Source organism: Penicillium waksmanii, assembly GCF_028829765.1.
Source record: "Penicillium waksmanii strain IBT 27052 chromosome Unknown utg000009l:1.0-4314994.0:1.0-4318279.0, whole genome shotgun sequence".
Taxonomy (NCBI): Eukaryota; Fungi; Ascomycota; class Eurotiomycetes; order Eurotiales; family Aspergillaceae; genus Penicillium; species Penicillium waksmanii.
In genome coordinates this window covers 17,826-34,776 of record NW_026643255.1, presented here as the reverse complement: position 1 = coordinate 34,776, position 16,951 = coordinate 17,826, and the positions used below count along the sequence as shown (strand labels likewise).

Sequence of the window (16,951 nt, the reverse complement as noted above, 5' to 3'; positions counted from 1 at the left end):
TCTAGTGTTTCTTAGTACTCCCCCTCTATCCATCAGGTTCATGCCATGCGGTGGGACTATGATGGAAATCTACCATCGCCAGCTGTATCAAATGTACAAAAAACATACTTCAAATTCAACTGCGGAGAGCGCGCTCGGGCGAACGTCCGGGGGAATGCGGGGAAAGGAATGATCTGTTCCGAGGTCGATAGTTATTTCCTGTCTCGGCAGTACGTGCCGTTCCCCTGAAGACCGTCAAAGATTTGACATCGACGTTCTCGACCGTCGGTAGAGTGAAGGCCGGTTAAACGGTTATTGCTACCCCGCTTCAATCAATGGCGACCCGTGTGTGCTTGTCCCCGTGTTCAAGTGGTTCGGATTAAGCATTGACCAGATTCTAAACAAGGTTTTGCCGCCACGACTCCGTTGAGGATTTTCATCTAGTCAGGTTACGCGACGCCTTGCTGGGTGCCCTCGTCTCAAGCCATGGAAAAATAGCCATGTCAAAACTTCGTCTAATAAACTTTGTGGCCATCCGGGGTCAAACCCCGGGTTTGAGCTAGTCATGGACACGAAGAGCTGCATGCACACATCGGCAAATCATTCTTGATCAGCATATTATTGAATCTATATCTGCGGGCTCAATCCCATCCCATCGACCCTCATTCTCCTTCCAAAGGGAATTGGAATTTCTGTCACTAAGTGGAACGAACAGCATCTCTCCAACTTGGATTGGTATATCTAGTTAATGTCTCAAAGAAACTCCATCATGTTCGACTTCAACTATATCACGGGGAGAACCCTGGTTATTCTCATTACCTTAACGTGTTCGACGAGTATGATGCTCTTTGGCTACGACCAGGGAGTATTGTCGGGGATCATTGGTGCCGATAACCAGTTCGGCCAGGACTTCAACCATCCCGATGCCAACACCCAGGGACTAATTGTCTCTGTTTATCAATTGGGAAATGTGGCTGGGTCTATCGGCATCTTCTTCATCGGCGATTATCTGGGTAGGAAGAAATCGATCGTCTATGCGACCAGCATTATGCTTATTGGCGCGATTCTACAAACTGCTGCCTGCAACCGCGGAATGATGTACGCCGCAAGAATCATTACCGGAATTGTAAGTGCGAGAATGCTCATGACGCCTCGGAATTGAGATTAATCTCTGCAGCAGGGCAACGGAGCTAACACGTCGACTGTTCCGGTGTGGCAGGCCGAGACTAGCACAGCTAAGGAGCGCGGAAAACTCCTTGCGGTGGACAGCTGTTTGATCATATTTGGCATCCTGGTTGCCTATTGGATGGACTATGGCTTTGCCCAGGTTTCTGGGCCCGCGCAATGGAGATTCCCCATCGGTTTCCAGATGGTATTCATCCTCAATGTCTTGGTTTTTGCGATAATCCTACCTGAAAGCCCTCGCTGGCTGCACCAAAAGGGTCGCCATGCCGAAGGAGATGCAATTATTGCGCGACTGCTCGGAAAGAATGTGACGGCTGAGGACCCTCGCGTGGTGGAATTGTCCACGGAGATCGTAAAATCCATTGAACTCGAGTCCGCAGGTGGTCCCTTCAAGACGAAGGAGCTTTTCCAGGGCGGCAAGTTACAAAATTTCCGCCGGATGTGCATCTGCTTCGCCGTGGATGCTTTCCAACAACTTGGTGGAATCTGCGTCATCACATACTACCTTCCTACAGTGCTCTCGGGCTCTGTCGGCATGTCGCGACACATGTCGCTGCTGATGTCTGGAATCATTACCACAGAGTACTTTTTGGCTTCGATTATTCAGATTTTCCTGGTCAAGTATTTCGAGCGCCGGACGCTAATGTTCCTTTCCAGCGCGGGAGAGATAGTCACCATGGCAGTATTAGCGGGCTGCGTACGGGACGGTGGCTTTGCTGCTGGTATCGTGGCGGTCACCATGATATTTGGCTACAACACCTTCTACGCGTTTGGATGGCTCACGATTCCTTTTATCTACCCCGCTGAGATCACAACGTTGCGGTTGCGTGCCAAAGGTGCGGCCGTGGCCTCGGCCGGCGCATGGATCATTGAATTTATCGTTGTCCAAATTACCCCATACTGTGTGCAGAACATTGGATATAAAACGTGAGTTTTGTCCTCTTTTACTCCTTGGTTTGAGAGCTTATATTCAACGGGGTACACTTTAGATACGTTTTGTTTGGGGTTCTTAATGCTGGTATCATTGTGCCCGTTGTCTATTGTTTCTTCCCGGAAACCGCAGGCATGCGCCTCGAGGACATCGATCATATCTTTGAGGAGGGTGGTATTACTGGTGGAGTTTTGTCTAGCACTGGCCGCGCTGTAGACCGACGAACCGATATTGAAGGAGCGTTCCATCGAGCGATACAAACTTCGACCAGATCCACTTCGCCATCTCAACTCGAGTCTGAGGTCTTCGAGCATCACGAAAAGGTGTAATTAGGATAAAGGAAATTCGGCCCTTCGTATATCTGTCATGTGAACTTTCTTTGTGAAAACTGTTCCGTATAATTAGACGTATGAAGTTGGAGTTGCGTACCATACTCCTAGTGTACAGCTAAGAACACGTATGGTCGGATTTCTTGTCCGGTTACCAAGGCTGGTTCTTTCCCCAGATTTGCCCCGCCAATTATTTGCCCCACGGGGACGGACACATCCCCGGGGCGGGGCCGGTGGGGGTTTGTCGCCCGCAAGGGAAATTAGAGACGAACATGCACTTTATGATTTCTAACGCTTTCTACGGCACCAGAAGACAAATACATCATCGTTCTTGGCAAATAGACCCGTCCATATTGTTCCTTTGTGATCCACCCTGGCCTTTCACCCTTGGCTATGCTCAACGGTCAGATGTCAAGTGTGCTGCCAATGCCGACGACAGCAGGCTCACAGCTCATGAATAGAAGGGGCCGGACTGGATGGTGAGGACAATAGCCAGCACATTTGTGCGCTACATATGGGTTCTGTGTCTGATATGGAGTCTGTTCAGCTTGACCTGTCGTCAACGGCACCTCAAATGCGACGAAGAGAAACCCCGCTGTGGGCGTTGCCGACGAACCGGAAGGGAGTGCATCCCGGATGACCTGCTGACCTTTCGAAGTGCGCAAAGAGTGGCTGCTCGAGGGCAACTCAGAGGCAATGGTAGCACAGCTGCTACGCTTGGGGACAGAGGCGATGATTTTCGGGAAGATCCGGAAAACGACAATATCTTTGCAGAAGACCACCTGTGGCTCGCGACGCCGTCGAAGCGTGAGAGCAGCTATGCGACCTGGCTTGGCTGGATAGATGCTGACTACGAGAATTTTTCATAGTGACATTCGTCAATGAAACACCCATCGTAACTGCAGAATATCGCCATCAGCACATGCTCTGCGTTATGCGAAGTTCATCTTCATCACCTCCTGGCAGAGATCCTCTGTCTCCTATCTCGCCCGGTACCACGGAACCCTTTCAATTGAAAACGCAGAGAGACGACTTACCGCTCGCTGTTTCTCACAGTTCTGCAGTTATTCACAACGCAACCCATTCGAGCTTCAGCAGACATGAAGGTTCCTTCGGGCTTTCGGGTCCAAATTTCGGAGGAACCGGCCTGCATCTGCATCCCGTAACCACAACCACATCGCCCCCGGATTACATGGATCTAACCTCTCCACATCACTCCATTTCCAGCAATCCCCCTGCGCCGGCCTGTGGCAGCGATCGCACCATTACGGTCAGCCACACGGATGGCCTTTCCCATGTTTCATCTGAAATGTTGAATAGCCCAGAAGCACTCCATCGCAAAGTGGGGCTTCTTCTCTACGAGGACAGGATGCAGTTGCCTTTTAAGGTTTCCCGAGAAGCATTGCTCTTTCATCATTACATGGAAGCTTTGGCAGCTTTGGTAGGTCTTCCTTGTTCCTAGTCCACACAAAGAAATTTGATTCGGTGACCTCCCCGGCTGGAGATTATCTGGAATGCTAATTATTTCGGGGCTGCAGCTTGACATTACCGACGTCCAGCGCCATTTTGCCGTCGACGTGCCGGAACTTGCTCTTAGCTGTCCTGTGCTATTGTATTCCCTCATGGCATTTTCCGCTCGCCACTTGAGCCGAACTTCAAATTTTGACTCCGCGGTTGCTGACCATTACCATCATGAATGTGTCTCTTTAATCATTCCAATGCTGGATCGGAAGGATCTCGTTGCGGACGAAACTCTCTTCGCGGCAGCGGTAATTCTCAGAGCATTCGAGGAGACCAATGGTGCGAAGCTCTCTCACTGACAGCATCTTACCTCTTTGACCCACTAAATTACTAGACATACAGAGTCGAAGATGGGCGCCGAGCCTGAACGGCATCTCACCGGTACATCGGTCTTCGCCAACGCCCAGCTTGAATTTTGCACCTGGGGTGGCTTGGGCCATGCTGCGTTCTGGGTCTTTGTGCGACAAGATATCTACATGTCTCTGTTAAAACAGAGGCCGCTCAAGGTAGACTTATCCGGGTGGGAGGAGCGATTGCCCTTCGATTTGGGATTTAATGCCGCTACAGACTGTACATGGGCCAATCGGATGATATGGATAGTGGCCGAGATTGCGAGTTTCTGTTTTGGTGATCGCTTAAGCTCTACCAATTGGGAGGCTGCCCGGGCCAAGACGGAGCGTTGGAACCTTACGCGACCAAAGTCGTTTGATCCCATTTTGTACATTGATCGAGATGAGGAAGCGAAAAGATATTTCCCAGAAATACGACTTGGACATCCCTGGCATGGTAAGTTCGGCTTTCTCCTCTCCTTTTTCCATACATGCTGGCTGTTGTATATCCACTTCATCTTTGCTGATCGCTATTTTTTGACTATACAGTCACTGGAATGCAATACTACTACATTGCGAAGCTGTTCCTCGCGGTATACAATCCAGCTGTGCCTCGAATCGGGCTGGGGGTCCAAAAACATCGCAAAAGCATTTCGGATGAAGTCCTTCAAAACGCCGAGGCTGTCTGTGGAATTGCCTTCGTAACATCCCTTGTCGCGGTGAAGCTGACAGCGTGCACAGCGATTATCGCCTGCGGGCCATGGTTTCATGACCGGCCTCGAGCAGAGCAGGAATTGCTACTCCAATTGCTCCGACGCACAGAAATGGAGAGTGCACGGCCCACGGAGTCATTAATTCAAGGATTGATGGAAGAATGGGAGTGGTGATGGCGAGGATGGGTATAAAGGGCCAGTGGCAAGAGTCAAACAACCACCCCATAAAGAGAGGCATTCAAATTTAGCTATAACTACAAAGCTCAAACATAACGACCAGAAAACTGATCATTTCCATCAATCCTGAGTGCATAAGCATATCTGAGTGGGATCTCCACTTCTTCTACCATGGCGTGCGACGCACGTTGACGGGTAATACTTTCTCTCTCAGGCTTCAACCTCCCTCTGTCGGACTTTCAAGCTTGATGTCCAGCCATAGTCCCTCAGGCTCACTGTAATCCAGACATATCCTTTCTAACCTTGGAAGTAACTTCTTCAGGGGGAAATCGCCGATGGATTCGCATCATCATGGTGCCAGGATGTGCGTTGACCGTATCCTTTGTTTCCAGTTCAAAGCTCGGAGATTCACACTCGAATTCATAGCGACGCATCAGTGTTCCTATAATGATCAGCAATTCCATATAGGAGACATTACGACCAACTAAATGTTCGAACAGCTATTAGCAAATTTCTTGGGACTGGTAAAGGAATAGTGTAGCAAATCGAGAACATACTGCAGCCTCGTCCACCGGCAGAGAAAGGAAGGAACACTTGCTGCAGGTTGGCCGCATCCTCCGCAAGCCAACGCTCCGGCTTGTATGTGTACGGATCCTCAAAAAGGTCTGGGTCATGGTGGAGAGAATAGGTAGGCACAGAGACGGTGGTGTTTCCCGCAATCCACTCTCCCTCCACCATCATGCCCCCCCGGAGGCGTGACCCGGGGGAGACCACCGCGGAGTGGCGGACGCATGCGCATCGCCTCATCAATGCAAGCCCGCAGGTAGGGCAGATTCTTAACACTTTCATAGGCGACGACTTCATCCTGGCTATCCAATTCTTCATCCAGCTCCTTTCGGAGCCTCTCACCGACGCGGGGCCATTTGGTCAGAAGATAAATGGTGCCGACGAGGACAATCGTGGTTGTGTCAGAGCCAGCATTTAGCAAAAGGCCACATTCTGCAACCATCTCACCGATCTCCAGGCCCAAGGGCTCGTGATCCTTGTTCCAGACCAAGGAATGGAAGAAGTCGTTCCGTTCACCGTCCTCTTTCTCCATCTCGAGCCGGGTGCGGACCATATGCAACACAATAGATGAAAAGTCTGCGCCACCTTTCCAACCAGGATGCCACCATGTGAGTCGCTTGAGCAAACCAAAGTGTGATGGGATCCATCCCATGGTGGAACCGATACGCAACGAATTGCGAAGTGCGTTTGCCGGTTTGGTCTGATAGAGGGTGCCATCCAACTTCTGCGCGACCATCATGTCGTCCCCGCGCTCCACACATCCCAGATATGTGCTGAAAACCAGATGTCCGGTGAGGTCAAATAGGAGCATATTGATATACCACCGCACGTTAATCAGCCCTTTGGTGGCAGCTGCTCTGTCAAAGCGATTAAGGAGCCTTTGGACATCGTCTACCACCAAGTGCTCCATATCTGCAATTCGGTTCAGCGAGAATGCAGCGGCTAGACGTTTGCGCTTCTCGCTGTGCGCTTGGCGATTCGTCACATCTAGGCTGCTTTCATGTGTGCTCGTAAAAGAGATGTAGAATTTGTCCTTCTGGGCTGGCGTTCCATGGCCGTAGATGTCCTTCACGGCTTGCTGACCGATGAAGGAGACGTGATTCGGGCCGACTCGCACTATTTTACCAAGTTTCTGATGGGCCTCATGGGTAGCCATTGGTCGTCGGAAACTGTATGCATGGTACATCATCCAGATATTCGAAAACCCAGCGATTCCAGGAGCTGGGAAGCGACGCAGCTTCTTAGGGTCGAGGAAGTAGCTGAAGATTGGCCATATAAGCACGGCGCCGAAGAAGGCGACGACAGCAACTTCCCATAATCCAAATGGAACAGCCATCGTTGACATCCTGGACATTTGAACAATGAAATAAGTTCAGGTCAGGTTCTGTCGCTCGTGGCGAATTTAATTCTCTATTGATACAGTGATGCCTCCGAGGGATGATCGAGAGTGTTCCATTGTTATACCTGGGCAGTGAAGTCTGATGAACCCAACGGGTGGGATGCTAGCTCACCATAGGCAAGATCACAGGCAGGACCACAGACCCGGGAGGACTCATCGCACGGATGCAACATCAGGGTCGTGAAAGGCAAATGACATGTTCTTTCTCTGAACCCGGTTAATCTAGAAGAGGACAATGAATGGACGCCGAAACTGGCAAAGCGGGACGACGCATGAGGCTTGCTGCCTCCAACAACTCCAACACTGCGGGGAACCTCCGAAACCGCCACATGGGTAGCGACAAATCTATGGAATTTAGCCGCTTAAGCGTCGGGCTTCTTCAAACTATGGGTTGTGGCACGCAAGATACGACAGGATAAGTGAGATCCGTATCTCTGGGGCTGAGAGACTGACCAGTTTGGGAAATTGGGAACGACTCCGTGGGAGTTTGACAAATTAACCCTGCACTCTCCACGCTGTCGAAGTCAAAATTCCTAACCCGGATAAGGCCAAGTAATCACTAGTGATGATCTCCCTGGGGGAACTAGACATTAGGAATGAATCCCAAGGTTCAAGCGCCGAGACAATGGGGTGAGATAACACGAACAATAATATCGGCAAATATCTGCTAAGATGATTTTCCTTTCCACATACTGTTGATTCACCACTCTCTCTTCGTATTTTACCGATTGATCTCTCTGCACTGTAAAAGAAGGTGTTCGGTAGAGCAAGACGTGCAGCTAGACCAGCAAGACGACAACGAGCCTTCCAAATGGCCCACGTTAGGGGACATGCAACGATCAAGGGGCTTCCTGATTCCATGCGAGCATGCCAGATCGTCGAGTATAACAAACCACACCAAATAAGAAGGATCCCAACTCCTGACACGCTTAAGCCTCATGACATCCTTCTAAAGGTTGCCGTTTCTGCTCTTTGTCATTCGGATTTGGAGTACCAGAATGGCACCCTCGACTGTACTCTTCCTGTCACCGCCTCCCACGAAGGCACTGGTGTCGTGATCGCCAAAGGAGACGCCGTGACTCGGTTTGTCATCGGTGATCGAATCATGGCTGGGCAGACATTCGACCGCTGCGGAGAATGTGATGATTGCAAAGGACCAGAGAACTACCAGCATTACTGTGAACATCAGGGCCCGATGATGAGTACCGAGCGGAACGGCGCCTTTCAGGAATACCTCGTGGTGGATGCACGACAAGCGTGTCGGATCCCGGATAAGATGTCGTTTCTTACTGCTGCTCCCCTTGCTTGTGCGGGCATCACCATTTGGAGGGCACTGCTGCAAACAGAGCTTCTACCAGGACAGTGGCTTGCCATCGTGGGATCCGGAGGGGGACTCGGCCACCTTGGTGTCCAATTCGCCAAAGCCAAAGGTTTAAATGTGATTGGGACGGACGCTCGAGACGATGGAATCTCTCTTTCTCGAGAGGTTGGTGCAGACCTAGTTCTTGACGCCCGGGTAGGGAAGGAGGAGGTGATGCGCGAGGTTTTCAATGCCACTGGTGGCAGAGGCGTCGATGCCACCATCACAGTCAGCGATGCTAAAGCTGCAGTGGCAACTGCGTGCGCCATTACGAGGAGGCACGGCATAATTGTTCATGTTCCCGTGGTATGTATTCCTGAGAATCCGTTTCCAGACTCCTCCTACGAGTGCTGAAGAAAGCGATGGAATGCTGACAGTTCGATCTGACTCTAGGGACACGAAGTGTGTATTCCATTCCAGGATATGATATTTCGAGACATCCGCGTGAAGGGATCATTTCTTTGTTCTCCAAAAGAGGCCGAGGAGATGTTGAACATGGTCATCAAGTATAACATCAAAGTCAGTATAAGTGTTTTCCATGGTATTGAGGAGATTCTGAAAGTGGTCGACATGCTCCGCCAAGGGAAATACCAGGGTAAGGGTGTGATTGTCATTGATGAGGATGCTGTGAAGAGTGAATCAAGTCTGCTATAACTTCTGATAGCTATAACTCGAGATAGCTATGACCTGAGAATGCCATTTAATTACGTATCATAGCTTTCAATATTCAATGATGCAAATTCTCTCTCCTCTATCTATCGGCGGCAATGCTCGGAGAAATAACTTTCTACCTTTTGTGTAAAATCACGTTCTATGCCATGCGGGCAGCTCATGATATTCTAATGCCCATGATAGAGATTGAGCCAATATGAAAATATTACCTTTGGACTTATCTGGATACCATGGTTTCACATTGGGGCAAAGCGGCCAGAGGGGATTTCACTCAGACCTTGGATATGAACTTTAACAAACAATGAGTATCACACAACTGGAAGAGTCATATTCCAATTCAGCAATGCTGATTGTGGACCGTTGCTCACATACCCATGGAGATTTGGTGCCTCTGATCGTGCTATAGCATGAATTCAAATCGCTGGGAAAGGAATTTTTCGGCGAAGAGATCATCGGCTTTTCTTCCCACAATCAGAATTCCTTCCCCGCCTCCATACCGGGTCCTCTAGGGCATCAACATGCAACGCAAAGATGGGAAAAAATAGACGAAAGCGCCTTCATCGGGTAATCGGCTTTTGAGGAGAAGAATGAATTGAAGGACCTGATATCCACATGCCATTCTCGATTACAACCCTGATTCCTCCGCTCGGTGCGGAGATGAAACAGTCGGCTCGATAATTGAATAATGATTTTAAGATCATCATAAATCCCATCTCAAGCTCGAACCTTTGCTTTCATTTTCATCGCACGGCCCTTGTCAAACAGAAAACGCAAACATGATCGGAAGCCCACACAGGAACGGAACGGGCACCCCTATACTGTCTGATGAATCTATCCCGGCTGCGGAGTATCAACAACGCATTCAAAGAGTACGAAAAGCCATTGACTCTAATGGGCTAGTTGGGCTGATCTCCTTTGGCGATTGCTGGCGCGGCTCCAACATCTGCTACTTCACGGAATTCCGACCTCTGGATGGAGTATCTGATATCGCCAACGCAATCTTCTTTCTTGGTGTGGATGAAGAAGAGCCTGCATTATTCGTCTCCAAACAATGCGTTGACTATGCCTCCGAAGTCACCACATTCCCTGTCTACAGCTTTGACGAAATGAAACCGCGTCTCCAAGCATTTGCGGCCCTGATTCATACGGGTACACTTGGGTTAGCTGGTGCCTTCTACTTCCCGGAAGACCTCGCTCGCAGGGTGAGGGCATCGATCGGGGACCTCAGACTGGAGGAGACCCAGGTTCTAGCCGAGATTAAGGCAATCAAAAGCCCTCGCGAAGTTGATTTAATCCGCAAAGCCTCCGCGCTAACAGACATGGCGATGGTTGCCATCCGCGATACATTGGCCGATGGCATGCCACATACCGAGCGGGAGCTGGCTTTAATTGCCGATCGCGCCATGCTAGCTGGAGGTGCTGAGCGAACAGGCTATGACTCCATGGTGCAAGCCGGTCCTCGCTCGGCTTTCAATCTCGCTCGGCCCACTGACCGCATCGTTCAGCCTGGCGAATTGGTCATGACTGACATTGGCGCCCGTTATCGCGGATACGTCGCTGATGGGGGACGAGGATTCACGTACGGCAATGTGAGCGCGGAAAAGATAGCGATTGTGAAAGCAGCAGCTTCTGCCGTTGAAGCCGGTCTGGCGGCTGCACGGCCAGGCATCACGGCTTCAGATCTCAACAAGGTGATCCAAAAAGCGTTGGTAAAGTCCGGTTACGAGGAATACTCCAGCGAGGCACGTGGACATGGAACAGGCCATGGGACAGGTATGGATCCGGAGGAGGAGCAGCCGTGGATTGGTCCAGGGAACCAAACCATCTTGCGCGAGAACATGGTATTCACGTTGAAGAGCACTATCACCGTACCAGGCGTTGGGGGTCTTCGGACGGAGCGGATTGTGCGATTAACGGCGACAGGGTGTGAACCGCTAGATTTTTTCCCAATGGAGTTATATTGGTAGGTCCCAGGTATCCGATATGCAGCCAATTAGAAACATGAAGGCATTGATGATCAATCTGAAATTTCGATAAACTATGCAGATAACATTCTCCCAAAATCTGCATTTCATTCTCTAACTTGCCGAATGCTCCGTTTCGATCAACCTTTAGCGACAAGTGCTCGTATAATGCTGGAGGTTATCACTAGGGTGTGGAATTCATCCCAGAGGAAAACAGCCGCCTCATCGCAGATAGAGGCCTGGTTTGTCAGGCAGGTGATTGCAGGGAACTTCGATCATTAGTGGTGTCACGGTCCGTTTCCGTCTTATTCGAGTTTCGTTTGGATATTTGCAAATTGCGGCAGGTTTCTGCGAATATTTATAACCTTAGCCAGGCTGCATTGGATTTCTTCAGCTACCAGTAGACCTGTGCAATGGGCGTCCCATGGGTTTTATGGGCATGCCCAAAGGTGCCCATTTATCCAAGACATTGCATTAATTTTATGGATTTTTTAAATATTACTAGTGGTATTCTATTTTTGTACCAGAATAACCATTTTAACTAGGCTAAATACCAAATAGATTACCAAATCTAATATATGTTATTAACAAATATGTATATATTGTAGTGGGGGAATCGCTCTGGCGATGTCAGGTGACGTTGTAGGCCTTAGGCCTTACCTTCATGCAGTATATAAGCCCTCGACGATAGTTAACTTACACAATCCATCCACCTTTCGGGTCACCAATGTTATTTGCGTTATTTCGGATTGCTAGCATTCGAGCAAGGGCTCGAATGCTCTGAATGCTGTTTTCTCAGTATGGCACCGCTTTGTCTACTACTCTCTCCTGCACTCTACGAGTGTGGTGGTTTTGTCCTCTTGTGATCGACCCGTCTGCTTGACAGACTGCCAGCGAGCATTCCCATCTTACAATATATATTTCTAAATTAGAGGTAGTATATCTTTTAGCATGTAATAATAATTATTAAGATAATACTAAAATTTCAGATATTAATAATTCTTTTTGATTAAAATAAATGTTGCTATTTATTGTATTTTACTCTTATTTTTCTATATTTTTGTATATTTTTAAAGGTAGCAAATAAGTGATTTTCAATCTTTTGAAAGGATAAAAACTTTTTGGTAGCTACCAGGGGGGATTGCTGTTGAGGAAATTTTTGACAATAGTTACAAATTAACCAATCAGAGTCTGATAAAAGGTGGGTCGAACAGAGATTTTACCCCTTTTTTTACATGTGACTAGGCGATTGTAACTAATTGGCCATGGCGATCGCAACAAATCGGCCATAGGGATTGCAACAAATTAGCCATGGGGATTGCACCAAATTGGCCATTGCGATTGTAACAAATTGGCTATAGCAACTGCCAAGAAGGACTAATACAACAGCAATACTGCCAAATAGAGCCTAGTTCTTCATATTTTATGCAAATCACATGATATTACTTTTTGCCCCACTTATGGGCAGGTTATGGGCGGTTTGGGCATGCCCATGAATGGGCGGGTTTGCCAAATGGGCATGCCAATGGGTTTGCACAGGTCTATATATAGTTAATAAAGTGTAGGTAGGATACGCTCTTATTCTTATAATTCTAGTGACCTACGTAGCGGTCCGACGGCGCTATATACAGTTTACGATAAAATACCACTACCTTCTCGTAACGACGTCGATTAGCGCACTCTTTTACCACCTCGTGGAACGATAGTTATTATATCGGTGGTACCTAATAGGCGCTATATACCTATAGCCATTTATTAGCGCCGCTAGATACTTAATAGCCATATAGGACCAAAAGCCCTAGAAACCTCCCCGAAATAAGATAATGATAAACTCTGTGAGCAATTTCCTCTGGCTTAATATTGCGATACCCCTTAACCGAGCGATTTTCACCCTAGCTAGTACGTGCAGCTCTAGATACCTCGGACTAGCTTTCGTGCTTTCTTTTAGCTTCCTATTTTTATATTACATTTTAGGAAGACGGACTAACGTAGCGAACAGTTTATATAGTGGCCGAGCCTCGACTTAGGCTTACGCGGAAGCTATATCACGATACACTGCAATCGCCAAGCAAGCAGCCGGTCACCGTCCTTAACCCGTATAGACACCCTCTCAGTTTCTATCGGTTCGGTACAATCCTCTTCGTGGTGGAGGATATTGGGTTTTTCCGAGCGCTATTATACATCGACAAGCTAGTAGAAGCCAGTCGCAAGCGCGAAGTGATAGTGCGAAAACTTAAGGTTATCTAGAAGCGCCGAGTTAGCAGTGATAGTATGTTTCTGTCTGTGATATATATACCGGAGAGTCCGGGAACCGCTTTCGTTGACTGAATATCCGTAGCGTATCCACCATGGGAAATTGAATTGGGGCTGTACGCACCGATTCAAACTTATCGAATACAATCCTTTTTGTTGAAGAGCAAAAAGAAAAAAGAGCTACAGAGGAGCGCAGGTCAGGTGGATGACCTCAGGGTTGCTGACTGATTCCGGGCTCTACTTGATTCGACGCTGGAAGATTGGTATGCAGCTGTCGAAGACAAGTGCAACCGGTGCTCTGCTTTTCCTCTGTATTGGAGGTGTGAAGGCTTATCTGTTCAGATATTAATCCGATCAGATGTTGTATGAGCCAAACAGTTCAAAGGCAAGTCGGCAAGAGTCACTCTGGAAGCCTTGGGCCGTTTCCTTGTCGTGCTCAATCTGCACTTTGTACAGCAACTTGCCTCTGGCAGAGCGGTATAAAGACCGTAAGAGACCGTAAAAGACCGTTTTGGCCAGTCCCACAGAAAGAACTATCTACGTATTGCACAAGGCCAGATGGGCCGTCATCTACAAAGCATCGCGCTTAGTCGGTCCCCATTTGGGACCTTCAGGTCACATAAAACCACGGGGCGCGTCTTTATCAGTCACTCCCATGAACCACAGGGCTGTCGGCCAGTGGGAGGGTTAGTCACTGTGATTCGCTGATAAGATGTTGAAGTCTCAATGTATCATATCCAGTGGTTGAGTTCTCCAGCGCGCTCGTAGAAGGGTCTGTTGGCAAAAGACTGAACGCGTTTCTGCCAAAGGGGGAGCCGCCGTAGTGAGACCGGGGTTTACAACGGATAGATCGATGATCTATTATCCGGGAACAAATACCACCATGAGGAACCACACGAATCCTCCAATCCTGAATTCAGTTCCGGTCAACCTTTGTCAAATCTGAGCATTTCGTTCTGTTGTTCAGCTGACCATTCATGTCGATCGGGCGCGGTCTGCTTCCTGGATTAAACTGGGTGAGTAGCCGATGATGATGGCGGATGTACTGAAAGTGGGGGATCAATGTACGAGGCATTCACAGCCACACAGGTACTGCGTCCAAATCACGGTTCCCATCGCAGCGCCCGCAAAAACAGAAGGTATCTTTAGTTGAATCTCGTCAGTGAGTCGAAAGAGGCTAAGCCCTTCACGTTCATCCAACCCCACCCCTCATCCTAAGTTGCTGAAATCAAATTCGGCACTAGCATTCCACCGTTGGTAACCTAAAAGCAAGCAACGCCTCATGATGTGGATGTGGTCGCAAGGAAATCAATGCCGTGGCTTGAAATTCCGCCCCAGACCGAGGGCTGGAACGTGAAGCCTCAACCAATCTCCCCGGCAGGTAAACATCTCACATAGAAAAATAAACTAGGGCATACAGTCCGGGGGAGGAGAAAAGCATAAATGATCGACAGGGACGCACACTGCATCAAAAGGAAGAACTAGGAGGGCAGGGAGGTGGGTTGATGTCATGGACAAGTCGGGAAGTTGTTGGCCCTGACCGTGGGGTCATATGCAGTCAAGTGCTGCTTACGAAGTCTACAAGAGGAAATCGTTGTAATAAATGAACATGATACTACTTGTTTGCACCTACAAGTAGGAGCATTCGCATGCCAAATGGGGATGTTACTAATCTGTTTGATAGTCACTGCAATGGCGCGATGATCATTGAGCTCGACCCGGCCTCATCGAGTTTAGCCAGTCATTCGGCTTCATCAGGAGTATATCATCTTCTTGAAAAGTTTCTAGTAACTCCTCAAGATTGTATTCGGCGCCACGGCCCTCTTTTTCCATATCAAGATACCCTGGGGCGTAAGTTTCAACATCTTGGGCAAGATCTTTTGACTTGTGTATCGGACTGTTAGGTCGAGCATCCTTCTCTTTTTGCAAGATCTCCAATATGGGAGCATCCATGTCGATTCTGTGATGGTCAGGAAACAGCCTTGGTAAATGACGCTCTTGAACTCACTCTACTTTAGAGGCCAAGAACTGCATAGACCGCAGGGAATCTATCTGAGCATCGATGGTACAACGCATACCTAGCTCCCTCATGACAGCTGGCATATTCCAAGGCCTCACCTTTAGCTGGTGAACTGGCTCTCCGTTGACTCCATACTTCACGAGAGAGACAAACCCATTTTGAAGATCATGTTGGTCGATAACGAAAAGATCCCCAATATCGAACAAAACCTCCCCAGATCGTGTCATATGGACAAAGCCAAATGCTGGATTCTCAAGATACAGCCATCGTGACGCTAATGCTATATCAGGCAGGTTGGATGAAATGCTCTCTGTGCAAAATATTTGATGATCAGACTCGTGCATTGTAAAGGGATTCTCCCAAGCAAGGTCAAACCGATTCATGAGGATGAGGAGTTTGATCCAACGAGCACGATTGGCCGGATTGTCTGTCCCTACTGGTGACAAACAAAGGATTGCACCATTTGGACAGCATTTTAGTTGATGTGTTATATCGCCAGAATACCATAAATCTGTGATTTCTTGTGGCAAAGCCCGATTATGATATTCCTATAGGGTATATTGTCAAAACAATCGACCTCAGAGAAAGGAAAACCCATATGTGAGAGAGGTGTGTTCTACTAACCTCCCGAACAGATTGCGAATAGGAGGCCCATTGGAGCATGAGCTTACGACGTTGACTTGGTGCATACTCGATGCCACCATCGCCCGTGCCAGCTGCCTGACTTATGGTCCAATTTTCCTGATTTATTTTAGCCAGTAAGCTTTTCGAAAGATACGGCAGGCTAACCTTGACAAAAAGAAGCCATCCCTTGATTTCCTCTTCTACCTCATGAAACCATTGTTCTTGACCCTGATAGACGAGTAGATCTGCAGGAACCCCACCGGGCCAGAAATGCACAGTGTCGGAAGACATCCTTGAACTTCCACAACGAGGGACGTGAGGAATATGGAAGGCAGCGATTGCAAGGGGTCGGATCACCCGTAATTGTAGGTCAGTGGGACCCGGCCCCCGGCCCCATCTGGCCCCTCAATGGTCCCTGTGTCCCCCCCCACGCGGCCCATTAGCGAAGCCCTGGAACTTGAAACTCACGCCGCGTGAGCGAAATAATCGTACATTGTAACTTCAGTCCACCCAGGCCTGTTAATCTTGTGACACGCACGATACATATGATTTACTGCTTCATGATTGCTCATCCCACCGAGCACATGTTCATCACGCTGCAAGAAAAGAAGATTCACCCTCCGAAAGAGCTTCTTTCACCATGAACTGTATTTCGCTTATTGATGAACCAGACCGCACCATATTGATGATACGATCGACGTTATCGTCACTAGAATGTCGTATTGCCCCCAACAGGTCATCCAAGAAACCTCGGTAGTATCTCAGTTCTTCTTCTATCTTTCTTTCGTAGCTCTTGCGTCGCTTGTCAGAACTCTCTTCGAAAATACAACGAGAGTTGCGTTTCGTACACTCTAAGCACGGGATTCCAGAAATGCACTATTTTCAACATGTCAAAATCAAGCAGCTAAATAAGGCACTTTTTTTAAGA

The 16,951-nt window shown here is 48.6% G+C and overlaps 7 protein-coding genes across 7 annotated transcripts; 4 read left to right on the top strand and 3 right to left on the bottom strand.

Moving 5' to 3' along the window:
- Window positions 1–748: 748 nt before the first annotated feature.
- On the top strand, window positions 749–2,424 carry N7481_010375 (sugar porter family MFS transporter; the record flags this gene model as incomplete). The annotated part of the gene is made up of 3 exons (XM_057269594.1): window positions 749–1,105; window positions 1,160–2,091; window positions 2,154–2,424. The coding sequence occupies 3 exons, from the start codon at window positions 749–751 to the stop codon at window positions 2,422–2,424; spliced, it is 1,560 nt and encodes a 519-aa protein (XP_057116768.1).
- Window positions 2,425–2,828: 404 nt separating this feature from the next.
- N7481_010374 (uncharacterized protein) lies at window positions 2,829–3,318 on the bottom strand (the record flags this gene model as incomplete). The annotated part of the gene is made up of 2 exons (XM_057269593.1): window positions 2,829–3,274; window positions 3,315–3,318. The coding sequence occupies 2 exons, from the start codon at window positions 3,316–3,318 to the stop codon at window positions 2,829–2,831; spliced, it is 450 nt and encodes a 149-aa protein (XP_057116767.1).
- Window positions 3,319–4,142: 824 nt separating this feature from the next.
- N7481_010373 (uncharacterized protein) lies at window positions 4,143–5,161 on the top strand (the record flags this gene model as incomplete). The annotated part of the gene is made up of 3 exons (XM_057269592.1): window positions 4,143–4,224; window positions 4,288–4,731; window positions 4,824–5,161. The coding sequence occupies 3 exons, from the start codon at window positions 4,143–4,145 to the stop codon at window positions 5,159–5,161; spliced, it is 864 nt and encodes a 287-aa protein (XP_057116766.1).
- A 275-nt stretch (window positions 5,162–5,436) lies between these two features.
- Window positions 5,437–7,067, bottom strand: N7481_010372 (uncharacterized protein; the record flags this gene model as incomplete). The annotated part of the gene is made up of 3 exons (XM_057269591.1): window positions 5,437–5,606; window positions 5,722–5,829; window positions 5,861–7,067. 3 exons carry the CDS (start codon window positions 7,065–7,067, stop codon window positions 5,437–5,439), a joined length of 1,485 nt encoding a protein of 494 aa, XP_057116765.1.
- An 874-nt stretch (window positions 7,068–7,941) lies between these two features.
- Window positions 7,942–9,144, top strand: N7481_010371 (uncharacterized protein; the record flags this gene model as incomplete). The annotated part of the gene is made up of 2 exons (XM_057269590.1): window positions 7,942–8,796; window positions 8,884–9,144. 2 exons carry the CDS (start codon window positions 7,942–7,944, stop codon window positions 9,142–9,144), a joined length of 1,116 nt encoding a protein of 371 aa, XP_057116764.1.
- A 794-nt stretch (window positions 9,145–9,938) lies between these two features.
- N7481_010370 (M24 family metallopeptidase) lies at window positions 9,939–11,129 on the top strand (the record flags this gene model as incomplete). The annotated part of the gene is made up of 1 exon (XM_057269589.1): window positions 9,939–11,129. One exon carries the CDS (start codon window positions 9,939–9,941, stop codon window positions 11,127–11,129), a length of 1,191 nt encoding a protein of 396 aa, XP_057116763.1.
- A 3,954-nt stretch (window positions 11,130–15,083) lies between these two features.
- Window positions 15,084–15,626, bottom strand: N7481_010369 (uncharacterized protein; the record flags this gene model as incomplete). The annotated part of the gene is made up of 2 exons (XM_057269588.1): window positions 15,084–15,339; window positions 15,388–15,626. The coding sequence occupies 2 exons, from the start codon at window positions 15,624–15,626 to the stop codon at window positions 15,084–15,086; spliced, it is 495 nt and encodes a 164-aa protein (XP_057116762.1).
- Between the last annotated feature and the right edge of the window lie 1,325 nt (window positions 15,627–16,951).